Source organism: Rhamphochromis sp. 'chilingali' (genome assembly GCF_963969265.1).
Source record: "Rhamphochromis sp. 'chilingali' genome assembly, chromosome: 2".
Taxonomy (NCBI): Eukaryota; Metazoa; Chordata; class Actinopteri; order Cichliformes; family Cichlidae; genus Rhamphochromis; species Rhamphochromis sp. 'chilingali'.
This window is the reverse complement of record NC_137930.1, coordinates 6,209,272-6,226,317: the sequence shown is the minus strand read 5'-3', so window position 1 is coordinate 6,226,317 and position 17,046 is coordinate 6,209,272. Positions and strand designations below refer to the sequence as shown.

Here is a 17,046-nt window from a genome sequence, read left to right as displayed (position 1 = left end):
AAATAATAATGCTCCATAAATAAAAGAAAACAAGGTTGTTTTTGTGCTAAACAAAGAGCTCACAATTGTGCAGTCAAAATGTAAACTAAAAGACGCTGAGCGTAATAACAAAGACAGACAGATTTTACAGCTGCTCTGTTCCCAAGTTTTACTGTGTGACTGATAGCCTGGAGTTTGAAATCCGCTTCATAACCACGTCTCTTACAGGTGCCATTTATGGTCCTTATACACACACAATACGGTAATATTACGTTGATGCACAGTACGTATCACTCCGCGAAGCTCCTCGGTAGCCGTAATGCGCCGACAATCTATCAAGCGGTGCAGCTCCGTAGCTTACCAAAGTCGTACTCAAACATTTTTGACAGATTGCTGAGCGCCGTGTACCACATAAAATCGGTTCGCGGCCATCAAGCACAACCAGAATTCATACATAAGGCGCGCTATCAACTTTTGAGAGAATGAAAGGATTTTAGGGTTAGCGCTGTTAGCTCGTTAGCATGTTTAGCTCGTTAGCACGTTGACGCCGTCCAGCCCCACGCATGGGGCGATGCGCAGTAACTCGTTAACGGAGATTTGCCGTGTCCGTCTTGTCGCTGCCTGCACGTGAAGCGATGGGGGAGGAGGGGGAGTTGTCTTCAGTGAAGGCGAGGCGGAGTAACGTTGCGTAGAGACAAAAGTGGACGAAAGAGAGGCAAACTTGCGGCTCCACAACTATAATTATAACGTAACATAGACTATATCGATATAAAGGATATTGTCACATCTTATATCTCGTATAAAAATATATCGATATGTTTTAAAAACTCGATATATCGCCCAGCTCTAGGATGAACCCTCTCTGACATTTCAAAAACATAGCGAGTACTCAGTAATAATGTCTACAGCCAGAGGAGTGAAAAACTCCTGATGTGAGGGTTTACAAGTTCACTTAAATGAAACAAAGTGCATGTTTCACTGTGTTTAGTACAGTTAGTGGTTAGTATGGCCACTGTCAGTGAAAATGGAAATTACAGAGCAGTTTAAGATTTAAAAACTTACAAATTTAGAAGACATCTCATAGATTTTGGGGGGGGGGAAATAGGTCTTTTTTTCTCTTGGTCAACGAACTATATTGTGTTACTTTGCAAAGGTGTAACAACCTCTTCACACCAGTGCTGCTGCCGGTGCTTGACATGTGTTATGCCTCCAGTGGATGAACTAATCAAATTTTAGCCTTCTTGGCAATCGGATTAAGCCATAAGAAATTACCCGTGATTTTAGAATGACCTGTAACCACATTGAGCATACTATCAGAAGCATCCCGGCTTCACGGTGCTGTAAATTGGGCCTATTTAGAAGAAAACAATACGCTGATTTGGGAGAACTGACAGCTTATCAAGTTCCTTGACTTAAAAACGAAAATCTCCCAAGTGTTTGCTTGTGAATTCTTAACTTTATCGACAGATTTTACTTTCAAATCATCGCAATCTTTCCATAAAGTCGTGAATTGATCTCAAGTTATTTCTCAAATCCTATCCCACACCTGCAGACCAGTCGCTGTTATTTCATTTTACTACAAAAGGGCATAATATGCATGATAGTTTGCAGTTGTGCAAGCATGGACAAAAGAGAAAACATGTAAAGTTGGATGAGAACGTGTAAGGTGACTGCGACTCACTCTTCTGCGGTGGAGCTGGACTGTCCTCCAGGAATCATCCCCTGCCACAGCTGGAAAGACACACATGCACATTAATACACTGGACTGAGAATGCAAACCATGCATGCAATGCAATCTCTGCATGTTTTTTGTGCACTGCCACTTCAGATTGCTTTATTTCTATTCATCCCCTACTCCCTGTATTTATTCACAGAGAATAAATACAGCACATCTGTGTATGTATGCATGTATGTATGCACGTGTGTGCGCAAGTATTACCTGTGCATTAGCAGGGAAGCTGGCACGGACTATCCCAGGCAGCAGCTTGCTGTGTATGGCCGTGGCTGAGACGATCTGAGCAGAGGACATGGAGGAGATGCTCTGCAGAGCTTTCTCCTTGGCATTCTGGTCCTGCATGTAAACAAACACCACACACTCATTAACATCGTCATTCCTCTGAACATTGTCATTACCGTGCAGCTTGTGCAGATCAGCAGTGAGTCATAAAAAGCCGGAAAATTCATGAAATTGAGAAGAAGAATCTGAATTGTCTTGAATAATGGAATCTTAAATATTAAAGCTTGAGGGGAAAACACTGTCCCTGTGTGACTGGATGTGATCAGGCTGCCACTTTCCTGCTACTTTTTGATTGCACAAATTAACGTACAGCAATTTAAGTAAACTGCCCAACATGGAGCAGCTCATTTGCCAACAAAACACCGTGTAGCTCCAAGCGAACAATTACAGGAGCTTCTTTTACACCCTTATCAGGGTCAGACTACATTCTTTCGTATCTAAATCTCTTGCTTTGTAAAAAACTGTCCCTGTGACGTTTCAGAGCGATTCAGGGGACAGGGCTTTGTCTTTTTGTGCGTGTCATTTGGGTGTGGTGATGTTGCTTGTGGCCTCGAGGGAAAATCATGGCGACATGAGTGGTGAGCGGCGAGGACAAAGTGTACAGCAGAGCTGAATGTGCTTCAGACGGCGCGGTGAACATTGCTGATCAGAGCTGCTGCCTCGGGGCAAACGATAACATATAGCAGATTTATAAGCTTGATGGTGTGGGCTTATTTATAACGTGAACAAAAAGGCAGCATGAAACTCATGAAACAGCTGAAAGAAATGGAATTAGAGCCACTGCCATAGCTGGAGAATCACTAATTGGCTGCTTCACTCAAGTTAATTGGCACTGAGAGAAATCTCTCCTCCTAGGGGAGGTAATAACATTATAGGAGGTACTGAAATGGGAATCATGCTGGATTTTCATATTAAATACCAGGAGCCATATGGGTATGATAACCACCTTGACCTCAACTCATTCCTTCAAAATCACCAATGATCCTGTTCCTGTTGAATGAGGAAGTATTGTGAAATCCACACAAAGAGTCGCATACGTAGTTTGATTTTTAATAGATGATCAGAAAATGTATTAAATCTGCGAAGCAGCAAATGTTACTCGGACAGCAGACACACTATCTGATGATCTTGTATCTTGAATGGTCTCATGGTCTGGGATGTGATCTACACTGAGCTCACACTTTCCCCATTCTTCCCACTTTTCTACAATATTTCGGTTTTCTAAATGGTCAAGTGTTACGCACAGAGGGTGGCAAAGAGGACAAACTCCACCGAAACTCACCGGAGCATTGGTTTTGGCAGAACAAAAGATCAAGCTCAGCCAGCAGTACCGGTAGCTCAGTCGATCTCAATCCCTGCCCACGTACGCTGACGCCTAAGCTGATAACCATCTTCACAACCAATTGGGAAATCTTGCATGTGTAATGATACCTGCATACAGTTGCTGCCTGCCCTACAAACTACTTTGCAACCCATTTCCTGCCATTTCTGTCCTAATCAATCTCACAGGTGGCTTCTAGGTGCTGTTAAAACCTTCAGGGGCTACAGGTCAATTCATTTTAATGGATTAGTGACGGGCTCTGTGACCTAATCATCTGATCAAGCCTTCATTTTACTCCAAAGACTGTCATACAACCTTTTGGCCATAAGAGCCATCCATATACACAGTTAATCACGTCACACGTTACAGTCACGTAAGAGATGCGTGCAGCTCTTCAAGAAAGCCACGTGGTGACGAAATTAGCACTCACACATACACGTTTGTCTGTTATAAAACGTGTACGGCCCAAGAACTCGCGAGCATCATCAGTGGCGTGATCTCATGTAAGATTGTCTACGGTTAAAGAGGTCTTTCCACCTCCTTTGTTGACAATTACCAACTTATTTGTGGGTTAAAAGGTATAATATTCAAGAACTGAAATGAATGTATAGACACATAAAGAAGTACTTGCTCTCAATCGTCACTTATACCCCACTAGAAGCTTTTTGTCATTAGATGTGTAACCAATTAGAAAATTGTTAAGGGGGGTAAAAAATAAATAAATAAATCAGAAAGCAACACTAGAGACATGCACAATTTTTCCTAAACATATAGTGTATCATCAACAAAAGGATCTATATGAATTTGAATAACCTTTATTATAAACTTCAATTAACCATCTGTTGTTTCTTTTATGAAAGCAAACAATTGTTCTCATTCCGACTGCTCTTCTCGGAAAACAAGCGCTCCCTTGTTGCTTTACATAAAGTTAATTACAACCAACTGTGAGGAAGAAAAGGAAAGAGGGGTGAAGAAGGACAAGATACTAAGGACACGAGATTAGCAGACTCAAAGAGAGAGAGAGTAAGAGGACAAGGACAAAATAATGTATGGATACAAGAGAATGACAGGAAGAGGAGGAAACATGAGAGAGTGAAAAACCTAAACAGACCTAATTATACACCTAGGAAACTGGTGTCAACGTGACAGGCGTCCTCCCAGCTATAGCGTCACATTAACAAGCAAAGAGCAAAGCAGCCAGCTACAGATTCCCACTGCTTCTTCAGGACAGCTTCAGAGACTCCAAATTTTAAAAAGTGATTTTTCTTTCATTCCATTTCTTAATGTTAACGTAGAAAAATCTGTTTGCAGTTGTGTGGATGATGCTGTTTTCACTCTGTTCATCCACTGTAGTCATCACAGCAAATCCTCACTAATCATCTGTGTTTATAGCAAACAAACTGGAAAAGAAAAAACAGCAACACTTCCTGAGCAGCAGAGGATTTTTCTGGAAACGTTTCTGTGCGGTCTCTTACCTTTAGCTTGGACTGAAATTCCCTGGATTTTCTTCGGGCCAATACTTGGATGTGACTGGATACCTGGGGGAGAGGAGACGAGAGGAGAGGACGAAGTGAAGGAGGGGTTGAAGGGTAGGAAGGAGAGGAGGAAGAACCAAACAGTGAGTTGCCATGGTTATGAAAGGACTGTTGCTACACTGGAAGGGTGCACACACACACACGCACACACAGACACACACCTACCTCCCCTGACAACAGTGAATAGACCCATCTATGCACATCTTTTGAGCAAGCAAAATGACACCTGGGAACACGGGCCAAGAGCTCAGATACTAAGATTACACTTCACTGACATGCAATAATTAAAAAATAAATAAAAATCCAGACACCCAGTTAGTGTTTCTCAACAGACGGGTGGTATAATCTATCATTCTCCTGTATTTATATCATTGCTCAACTTGTAACAGTAGCGCAGCTGCTAGGCAGTTAGTCGGACAATACGTTCCTGGTTTCCTTTCTAGTAGCACAGAGAAGATGTCACATTTGGTTGTTGTGACAACAAACACAACACTTTCCAACACAGTTTATTTGACTGGACGACTGTTATGTTAAAATGAAATGAAACTGCAGAATAAACACATTATATATGGCACACAATATGACATAATACACATATACTCCAATTAAAATCCATCAATGGAACATAACCATAGTCAACAATATGAGGTCCAAAATGCACGTGTATATAATATAAAAGGATGGTTGGTCGTCAGTAAAACTACAGTTATACAGTGGGGCAAAAAAGTATTTAGTCAGCCACCGATTGTGCAAGTTCCCCCACCTAAAATGATGACAGAGGTCAGTAATTTGCACCAGAGGTACACGTCAACTGTGAGAGACAGAATGTGAAAAAAAAATCCATGAATCCACATGGTAGGATTTGTAAAGAATTTATTCGTAAATCAGGGTGGAAAATAAGTATTTGGTCAATAACAAAAACACAACTCAATACTTTGTAACATAACCTTTGTTGGCAATAACAGAGGTCAAACGTCTACTATAGGTCTTTACCAGGTTTGCACACACAGTAGCTGGTATTTTGGCCCATTCCTCCATGCAGATCTTCTCGAGAGCAGTGATGTTTTGGGGCTGTCGCAGAGCAACACGGACTTTCAACTCCCGCCACAGATTTTCTATGGGGTTGAGGTCTGGAGACTGGCTAGGCCACTCCAGGACTTTCAAATGCTTCTTACGGAGCCACTCCTTTGTTGCCCGGGCGGTGTGTTTTGGATCATTGTCATGTTGGAAGACCCAGCCTCGTTTCATCTTCAAAGTTCTCACTGATGGAAGGAGGTTTTGGCTCAAAATCTCTCGATACATGGCCCCATTCATTCTGTCCTTAACACAGATCAGTCGTCCTGTCCCCTCGGCAGAAAAACAGCCCCATAGCATGATGTTTCCACCCCCATGCTTCACAGTAGGTATGGTGTTCTTGGGATGCAACTCAGTATTCTTCTTCCTCCAAACACGACGAGTTGAGTTTATACCAAAAAGTTCTACTTTGGTTTCATCTGACCACATGACATTCTCCCAATCCTCTGCTGTATCATCCATGTGCTCTCTGGCAAACTTCAGACGGGCCTGGACATGCACTGGCTTCAGCAGCGGAACACGTCTGGCACTGCGGGATTTGATTCCCTGCCGTTGTAGTGTGTTACTGATGGTGACCTTTGTTACTTTGGTCCCAGCTCTCTGCAGGTCATTCACCAGGTCCCCCCGTGTGGTTCTGGGATCTTTGCTTACCGTTCTCATGATCATTTTGACCCCACGGGATGAGATCTTGCGTGGAGCCCCAGATCGAGGGAGATTATCAGTGGTCTTGTATGTCTTCCATTTTCTGATGATTGCTCCCACAGTTGATTTTTTCACACCAAGCTGCTTGCCTATTGTAGATTCACTCTTCCCAGTCTGGTGCAGGTCTACAATACTTTTCCTGGTGTCCTTCGAAAGCTCTTTGGTCTTGGCCATGGCGGAGTTTGGAGTCTGACTGTTTGAGGCTGTGGACAGGTGTCTTTTATACAGATGATGAGTTCAAACAGGTGCCATTCATACAGGTAACGAGTGGGGGACAGAAAAGCGTCTTACAGAAGACGTTACAGGTCTGTGAGAGCCAGAGATTTTCCATGTTTGAGGTGACCAAATACTTATTTTCCACCCTGATTTACAGATAAATTCTTTACAAATCCTACCATGTGGATTCATGGATTTTTTTTTCACATTCTGTCTCTCACAGTTGAAGTGTACCTCTGGTGCAAATTACTGACCCCTGTCATCATCTTAAGTGGGGGAACTTGCACAATCGGTGGCTGACTAAATACTTTTTTGCCCCACTGTAGTTACATCAGAGGTTAGCTTGCGCATGTTGGCTTACAGCTCCAGCTGCACTATCACACTTACCGGAGCTTTACTAAGCACACGCATCTTTACCTCGAGGTAACAATGATACAAGTAAAATCAGGATCAGTAACCAGCGTGGCCAGTGTTGGGAAGGTTACTTTTAAAATGTATTCCACTACAGATTACAGAGTACATGCCCCAAAATGTATTTTATAACGTATTCCGTTACGTTACCCAATGAGATTAACGTATTCTGAATACTTTGGATTACTTAATATATTATCATGCTTCTTACAACTACATGAATGTGATTTATTACTATTACTGAAGGTTATTCGCCATACCAACACCAACTAGATGTTTAAATCTTAATATAAATGAGTAACAGTAGGTGGACATTAGGTAAGGCTGCACTTTTTGCAGCGATCTCGTATAGAAAACTATTCCTCCCCAACACTGAGTATAGCTGACTGTAGCTGCACCTGAATGGGCTTTTTTTGCACTGCTGAATCAACAGCTAATCGGGGAAACAATATTCTTTAAATCTCTGTGCTTTTTTCCGACAGTTGGAGATCTTTTTTTTTTTTCCAAGCTACTCTTTGTATAATGGGATACGTGGCGATCCATACTGTAGGCGGCATGACTAGATTTAAAGCGCACTCCCATTATTACCTGTTTCCTTGTTCGCGTCTTCCCCGTTCGGAGTTTGATGTATCTGGCTATCAGCTCGTTTCGACCTGGAGGCACAAGACACAGAACATAGTAATGAAACATTATGCATGCCCACATGCATGTTAAACCCCATTTGACCGGTCTTTCGTTTACGCGGACAATCGCACGCAGAAATCATATGACCCTGACAAACAACTTAGTGGCTGATTTAGAGCTGTTGACCCAGCGGCCTGGTTGACGTGCAGTTTCACATAGAAACGCTGTAATCACCGATACCCCTGTTGAGCCGTCCACACATACACACATGCACATAAAATCACACACGCCACGGCCCTGAATACACATGACCCAACAATACAGGCATTCATGCGGACCGGCCGTCCCCTGATTAAAGGAGCCAGCAGGCCAGCTGTACCCGTGTTTACGCGTGCACACATACACGCACACATAAAGACACACACACACGCACGCACGCTTACGATGCTGAATAATTCAACCCATTCAATGGGGAGCACAGCAGACTCAGCATGACCTGGCTAGTATAGATTAGCCAGGGAGAGGGAGGCAGTGAGAAACAAAGCAGAAAAACACAACTTTTACATCCAGAGAAACTGCGAAGGGGAGGGGAGGGGTCGTTTGCACATATTAACTTAGGCCTGCTCCGCCTGGCTATATTACAGCTTTACAGTCCTTAGGAATTAAGGACGACAGACCATTTTACAGATTTCAGGAAATTATGTAATTTGACTGTAATTTTATTTGCTAACAAGCAAATGCGGTTCAGTTTGGTTTGGTTTGGTTTCGCTCCCGATCTGTTCTCTGTTGCAACCAAGTGGAAAACCAAAGTCGGGCCAGCTGGCCAACTGATGGTCAAGATCAGCACAAAGCCAAACCTCTACACACTACCCAAATGGCTTGCAACAATAGCCCTAACTAACTAGCAGATGGTGTGTGTGCATGCGTGTGTGTGTCTGTGTGTGTGTGTACCTTCTGAGCAGTCCCACTCTCACTGAGATATGGAGCTTAGACTGATAAAATCTACAGCTCACCATGCAGGTGTTTTCCTTCGAGCAGTCAAAAGCTGTGACTGACGACAGCACGCAGACGCACACACACACACACAGTACACATAGATGTATACGCAAACATGAGTGCGTGCTGTGAACGCGTGCACAGAAACACACACACACTGAGTAGTCCTGGCTGTGGAGGCTGACATCTGACTCCAGAGGGGCCAGCTGGTCTTTCTAGGAGGCTTAACGGTGAATTATCATCCTTCACTAACCCTGCGGCACACATCCCTCACTCTCACCCTCCCTCTCTTTCAAAAACTCTCCAGCACACACACACGCACGCACACACAAACACACTTTCTTCCCTCCCTTCATTCGGCCATCCATCCATCCTGTGTTCTGGCTGTTCCTTTTCCCCCCTCCTCTGTCCCTCTTGTAGTGAATGGGCTTCCCGTCTGCTCCCTCCCTCCCTCTTCCACTCTCTGTCTCCATCTCTCTCTACTCGCCCAGTGAAAGACTTCAAGGCCAAAGTCAGATGGTCATTAACCGTGACGAACAGAAGCAACCCCCGTGCTCCCCCCAGCTCCCTATTTCTAGGCTGAGGCCACCGCGTGCAAGCCGATATTAATGGAGACGACAAACTGGGAAGAAAGAAAAGTAATGAAATTACATGTTTGTTATGTGATTCTGAACCATTTAGAGCTGATTTGAGAACACGAAAAAAGTTCCAGAAAACACAGGAAACAAGAGCCGGGTTGGTGACGTAATGCTACGACGACACAGGGTTACAATACAAAAGTGAATACGAGGTGGTACGAGGCAGAACGAGTGAGAAGGAGAAGCTAAATCAGACGCTTCCTGCAGTTTGTGTGGTTAGAAATGCGCCTTTTCTTTCCTGTCCGCTAGCCGCAGTACATTACTGTTACGCCGTCGCTCTCTTAGTGGGGTGATTAAGAGCTTCAGCTGCTTCATAGAATAGCTCAAAACCCCTTTCAGAATAAGGTCAAGGCCTCGCTGACCGCGCTCACTAACAAGGCTGGAGTTGAGTGGTGTGTATTGTTGTGTACCCTGGACAGACCTCAGAGACCACAGGGGCCAAACACTGGCCTAGAGCCTGGATTCGCAGCAGCTTTGTGGGAGTTTCTGTTCGTTACATCCAAAAAGCAGTTTTTAAAGTGCTAAACCTTTAGGATTTGCATTTGCACTCATTTGAGGCTCTTCCCTTTGTCCTCCAAGGCACAATCCCTGAAATCCTGGTTGGTGCAGACTGAAGTTAATCTTTCATTTATTACAAACAAGCTGCCAGTTCTTTTAAAGAGTAACCAAATCCTGTTAATCTTTTACTGCCAGGTGATGCCACCTGCAGAGATTTGGTAACATCGACTTACTCTAATGTTGGACGACCGTAATATGTAGCGCATCACGGTATCCGACTTGTTTCAAAGGAACCAAGAAGTGTTGACTGAGTGTTCCCAGCACCGTGTAAATATTGTTTTTCAAAGTGCTGATAATAGTATGATATTTGTTGCCGGTGTCAGGGAACGGAATAATGTGATGATTAAAACATGCAACAAGAAGAAGCTGTGAGGATAGAACCAGTAAAAGACTTAAACCCTCAACTCTGACAACAAATAAAGCCTTTAATATTCATTTTCTCCTTTCATTCTGAAACCACTCCAAAATTTCAGTATTAATACCAGTTTATTCCAATTTAGTTACAGTGCACACTGAAATTAAACGTGGACTAAAAATGTTTTTTCCGTATTACAGTGGTCTAAGATGACTCGTTATTTGTGGGGGAATGATCGCAGGACTCGGCGGTTCCTCTTTGCTTTGTTTTTGCGTCTCTTTCTTTTCCTTCGGTCTCATAAATCCTGTTACTCGCAGCAGCACACGTCAGCTTTGACGGCTGAAGTCACGGACTAGCTGGAGAGCATTTAGCAGCTTAAAAAAACAGATATTTCCTTTTAAAAGTGTTTGTGGAGACAGCTAAAAGGAGAGCGAAGGCTACCAGATTTCCATTTGCCAAACAGGGCTTAAATAAATGCTAATGCAGACGCGTGCTCACGCACATGTTCACCATAAGGTGATAAGATCTGGGTGTTGTGCTTAAAGCTTGTCAGCACTGCTGATCACATAGTGAAAACCACACTAATCTGACCAGACACTGGCTTAAGAGTAAATTTGTTTTCTACTGAATTATCCTTTAAAAAGAAATTTCTTTACTTTTATGTGATTTATTAGAAATAAAGACAAATGTAGCTGAAAAAAGCGGCGATTTGAGGAACTTTTCTCTTAATAACGTCACATAAAGTAGGCGGCAGTGAGCCTGAAATTTAGTGAGTCTTATGATTTGTATTTTATTATTACTGGAAAACAAACTTGGGTAGGTTACAGCCCCTAAGAAGGTAAAAAACAATATAGATACATCGGCGGGGTACAGTAACACACACACAGGAAGAAACATTTAAAAAATACAGTCACGCATCGGGCACGTGAGGATTCAATTCCTCGCCATCTAAAGGATTTCGAAATGAACAGACAAAGGCAGAAGGGTAGCTAGCCCTTTGTCTTAGGGGAAGATGAAGAGTATCTTCAAAATGAGTCATATAAGTCAAGTAACTGGTTTCGCTGAAGTTGATTTTGCAACGTTGTTGGTATGTCGACTGGAAAGAACCAAAACCATTCAGCCCCAATGAAGGATGCAACCTCCAGTTTAAGACGATTACATTTTTACAATGAAGAAAATGTAGGTGTGTATGACACCATGTGACTGGAAAACTTTTGCCAACATGTGTCACAGTCTATACTTCTTCCACTGTTATTCTCGATAAGTAAAGCCCCCTGTGACATAGCTGGTTTGAGCATGCTCGCCGCTGAAGAGACAGATGCCGTTCTGTGTATTAGTCAGTAGATCTATAGGATATGTAGGAGACAAAGACACTGGTCATTATATTGTACTTTTGATGCATCTTTCCCAAGGATAATAGAGCCATTATTCGCCTTTTCATTCCCTGTTATATGCACCCACATTATGATGTTTCTAAGCTTCTCATCCACTAAGTTTATCCCGGCACTTTTTGTACCCGTTTCTTCTTCTTTTACGTTTCACTCCATTTTCCTCCACCCTGTGGGGGGTGTTTCTAGAACCGCAGTAGTCCCCTGCCTATCAGGTATTACTCGTTTCTCCTCTGTACTGTAAGACAACTTACCAGCCACTCAGTGTGCCTTAATGTAATGTCGAAGAAAGCGAATCTACCCTTAAAGATGTTTAAGTTTGCCTTTAATAACTAAGCTTGTATTTTGCTTCTGTGCAAGCAGGAAAAAAAGCAGAAAAATCATTAAAAAACAAAACAAACTCAACAAAGCCTCAAGAGCCCGATTACACACCAGGCATGAAATAAAATAAGAGCCTATTCAATCCTGCAAGCTCCATTAGCTAAAAATTACAATAAACGAGATACTGTTTTATAATTCCGCTTTGCACAGATGTTGTAGGCAATGATTAAAACCCCTGGTCTCTGTGGCCAAATGCTGCTCATCCCTTCTTGCCATTTCGCCTTTCCTGCTCTGCCTCTGAAAACAGACACCATCTAACTCGATTAGGTCACCATGATAAACGTGTCAACAACCTGCACACAGAGTCAACAAGGTAAACAACCGAACATGCCACCAAGGCAGAGAACAGAATGAGTCTGATTGATCGGCAACTGATCGGGAACACAAAGGAGGTCGATCGCGAGGTTTAGCATCAACGCGACAGGAGAGCGCTGCTGCTTCCAATCTGTGCATGTCCGTAGCGTTTAGGGTTTTTTGGGTACACCTCTCTCTGTTTCTGCTCTATTCAGAGAACAGCAGCAGTGCATCCATGAATGACCAGGGGATGTGAAAGAACATTTAGCTCATTTCTGTTGAAAGCTGGCTGGCTTTTTTTGCATCACAACTCAGCCAAATAATGCAGCGAGATTATTTTTGTTCCATAGCCCTCCATAACAACACACGTGGCCGGATCTACACATCAGAAAATGTATTAATTTTATTTTCACCTTTATTTTGGACAGCACAGTAGAACAGCAGAGAGAGAGCAAGGGGAACAACACACAGGAAATGGCCCAGGGCGGACTCGAACCCAGAAGCCTTTTAGCAAATAAGTCACCTGCTCAACCACTGAGTTATACCAGCACACAGAACATTAGTACTGTTGGTTTAAGACATCTAATTATAGTAGATCATGTTCCTCATAGATTATCATAGCATTAATGTTACATAAGTTTGCTTTACAGGCTTAGAAACTCTTCTTATTGTGTCTCTGGGGTTCAAAGAAAAGGACAGCTGAAGCAAAACAACAACATGAAGCTAAAAAAAGAAGACGATTCGCTAAAATTGCAAAAATTCCGAAGGAAACTGTGACGTTGGGACAATTCACAAGTTTTTAAAAGTATAACTTTAAGGTGCTTTAAAGAGTCCTGACCTTAACCTAACCAAACACCCTAGAGACGCACTGGTACACAGACTGTAAGCCAGATCACCCATGAACAGGACCTGACCTCACTAATGGGACAAACAAATATGGCCGCCCTCTTTCGGGGCTCATATTTAGCGTTCTAGTCTGTGTGGGACCTTTAACCTAGATGATAGAGGAAATAACTATCTCATATTTAGGATACTGATTTTGATTTTCTCTCAATTCCCAAAACTCAAGAAGTATTCACTAGAGAGCGATACGACGAAAGAGAGGAAAAAAGAAAAACAACAGGGTGAAAGGGAGGGGGGACGCAGCTGGTGGCAGCCAGAGAACCATCTGTTCATCACTCGATTAGTTCACACACACACACACACACACACATATAAGTACTCTCTCTTAGTCCCACGCTCACACACACTGCGCACCTATAGCCTGCTTCTATTTCCTCTCTTTTACGGCTCTTTCCTCCCCCTGCATCTCTGACACTTTGCCCTGCGCGACAAGCCTCCGCCACAGCCGTCTATGTCGTTATTCGCACCGTCTGACACAACAGCGAACATTTCAACAGCTCGGCCAGTCGCTCGGTGCGTTTATATCACATTCTACCACATATACCGTGTGAATTAGTGACGAACTATCAAATTTATTCACACTTATTAAATATGGCCCACGGTTGTAGAACAACACAAAGAAGTGACCTCTGCTTGTTTGCGCCTTCGTGAAGAAACCAAAACAAAGCACACGGGGTGCATCGCACTTTCACAACAGCTCCTGTAATTCGCAGTCCAAAGCAATAGGAACATTTATTAAGCGAGGAGTAAAACTGTTTTTCATTGTTTATCTACACTGATATGAGAAAAAGACCTTTTTCAGTTTTTCAAGTGTCAGTAACTTGTACTGATTTATACCCAGCCCTGATTTCCCATCACTCACCGTACATCTTCCCTTCATCCGACAGTATAATCTTCCTCCTTCCACAGGGCGGATAGATGGCCAGGGCCTCCTGGAAGCTCTGCTCGATGTCCGGGCTCCAAACTCCCTCGGGATCCCCATCCATGGTCTTGTCCCCTCCAGAATCACTCAGTCTGTCCATGTCCTCCCCTGGACTCTCACTGCCACTCCAGCTACTGCGCTCCATACTGGCAGCTAACGGTAACTAGCTGATGTGTACTCAGTGCAAATGCCTTGATGCCAAGTTGATAAAGTAATTAAAAGTCTAGTGATAAACTGAAGCTAAAATGAACTATAATGGTAATAATTAACTCCCAGTAACAACGGCCAGCTGTGGCCAACTAGAAACTGACGGTAGCTCCAAATGGTAACTACCAGTAATAAAAATTTAAGGACTAGTGAACTGTAGAAAAGTGAGTGAGCCGCTCCAAAATCCAACCTCAGAGCTCTACAAGAAAAGAGGAATAACAAAGAAAAGTATCGTATTAGTCATTAATATTCAAACTTGATTCTTCCCATATATGCAAATTAAATTTTACTGCAGCAACACAAGCTCACGTATAAGACAAGACAAAGTGGCACGCTATTGAAAAACCTTTTAATATTGAAACTGCGAATAATTTTACTGTTTGGTACAGTAGGGGTCTGCTTATAACCACTGACTGTAAACGACGGATGCAGCTTTAGGGTCTGGAAACTGAAGCCAACACTGACCAGCAGGGGCCGATTCCTCTGGTTCCAAAAAGACTCCCGATTGTATAGAAGTCTCTGGAAAAACGTCCCTCTGATCCCTTATTCTGTGAAAGCGATCAGGAGAGTGTTCACTGCGATCAAACTCTTGAATAAAACATTGAGTTCTGTTCCACAGACAGATGCGCCTCTCGCTTGTCATGTCCGATTCCAAAGCACCAAGACGGCGACAGCAAAAACAAAATCAGCTCGAGGCTTCATAAGGGTGCCTCGCTTTTCCAGCGAGCAGTCTTACTGTGGCTGTGCCTATGTTTTATCAAAAAACTAACACAAAAAGAGCAAGAAAAGGACAAAAGAAACTAGAGTCAAAGTTTTGATACAATTACACCCCCAAGCCCAGAGGAAAGGATCAACTGATCACCCAGCGACTTGCATCCAATGAGCTTCTCGGTCATGTTCAGGAGACAAATACGGATTTCACTGCTAAATTTTGCTTTTCAGCTTGCATTGTGCAGGTGTGATCACCACATCCCAGAATTTCATTTCAGAAAATGGGACAAACATAATGGAGGGGTGCCATTCTTCTCTCTCTGCAGCCTGCTTTGTGATTCACACTGATATTAAGTCAGATTTTTTTTTTTTAAACCAGGAAAATATTTTTTAATGTAGCTTTAAGTACCGATCAACATGTAGCAAGCCTGTATTCCAGCTGCAAGAGGTAAAGTATTGCTTCCTTTCATGAAGGAAATTGCCTATTTTGTTAAAACCGTTGTGGTACATCAAATCCATGCACGTAAGGAGTGCAAGCGTGTGAGGGGCAGGCTACTACTACACACAGCGACAGACTCAGGGAGGGGAAAAAAGACAAACTGAAGGGGCTTGCCAGCTGCCTACAATTCTTCTAAATCCCCCATGGTAAACAGCAGGGTTGGCGCAGTACACACCACACTCAAACACCACCACCATATGCACACACACACACACACACACACACGCACACACACGCACACACACACAATTACTGTGCCAGCCCCTTGGGCGAACACATGTCATTTTGCCTGGTCTTCTACTGTTCACACTTCCCATGCACTGTCCCCTTGCCACAGCCCGAACAAGCCTGCAGTGTGAAGTAGATATGTGTGTGTGTGTGTGTCTATACTTAACACAATTATATTTGACAATAAGCACACATGCAACTGAAGCATGTAAAGCAGCAGGCAACATTTTGGACACATTTTAACCCCGTCTGCACACCAGCGTTCAGCTTGAGGCTTTTTAACACCTGGAGGAAAACGCTGCGAATCCACAAGAAAACATCCGCTGGCAGAGAATTACAGACATGTGTAATGAAAGGGATCTGCTGGTTTTACTAGAGTTTGTCCCCAGGTTCTCTCTTCATGCTCATTCTGTTCACCCTCGTTTCCGTTTCCTCTCCAACTTCCCATCGTGGCTTTCTTCCCCGCCTCTTCCCGCCCATCCCTCTCCAGCAGTTTTCCCCATTCAAACAAAGATTCATTCATCCAGCAGCCCGCACCAATGAGCAGCAGCAGCTGGATTTCTTACAAGTTTCGGTGAGACTTTTCGTGCTGAAGTCAGAATACAGACGCTGTGATCGTCTAGTTTCACGTTACAGTCATTTCACTGATACGTCAATGGCAACATTCTTTAAATAAGTCAGTTCTTGTTAATTTGTTGTCAACCTTCAACCTTTACGCTTAAATATGTTGCTTCTATATGGTAGCTAACAGAAGGTGATAGCACAATATTACACTAGACTCATTTTTGTTTGTAAAGTGCTTTTTAAAGCCCATCAGAGTCAGTCACTGACATTGGCAGCCTATTAAAATCAAGGTCTAAAGCATCACTGAGCAATATTTTATAATAAATAGAAGATAAAATGACTAGTTTTGATTTCTACTACTGATTAAGGTCAATTCCAGCTGCATCTCACAGCTGTTTAGAGACAATGAACCCACAGCACAGCACAAAACCAGCATGAACTTTGTTGACTTTTCTTACTTTTCGTCATAATTTTCATCAGTGACTCTTTGTTTCCTCACAAAAACAACATAATAGCCAAGTTA

The 17,046-nt window shown here is 43.0% G+C and overlaps 1 protein-coding gene across 2 annotated transcripts in view; it reads right to left on the bottom strand.

Moving 5' to 3' along the window:
- tead1a (TEA domain family member 1a) overlaps positions 1 to 17,046 on the bottom strand; it is a 50,270-nt gene that overhangs the window by 16,081 nt on the left and 17,143 nt on the right. Inside the window, exons 2-6 of one of the 2 annotated variants that reach the window (XM_080876596.1) lie at positions 14,255 to 14,720; positions 7,844 to 7,908; positions 4,793 to 4,855; positions 1,919 to 2,050; positions 1,661 to 1,710 (exon numbers count right to left, since the gene is read on the bottom strand). In XM_080876596.1, the coding sequence (XP_080732722.1) occupies positions 1,661 to 1,710; positions 1,919 to 2,050; positions 4,793 to 4,855; positions 7,844 to 7,908; positions 14,255 to 14,459 (515 nt within the window). In that variant the 5' untranslated portion in view covers positions 14,460 to 14,720. The remainder of the gene's footprint in view (positions 1 to 1,660; positions 1,711 to 1,918; positions 2,051 to 4,792; positions 4,856 to 7,843; positions 7,909 to 14,254; positions 14,721 to 17,046) is intronic. The other variant, XM_080876597.1, reaches the window with a different exon arrangement.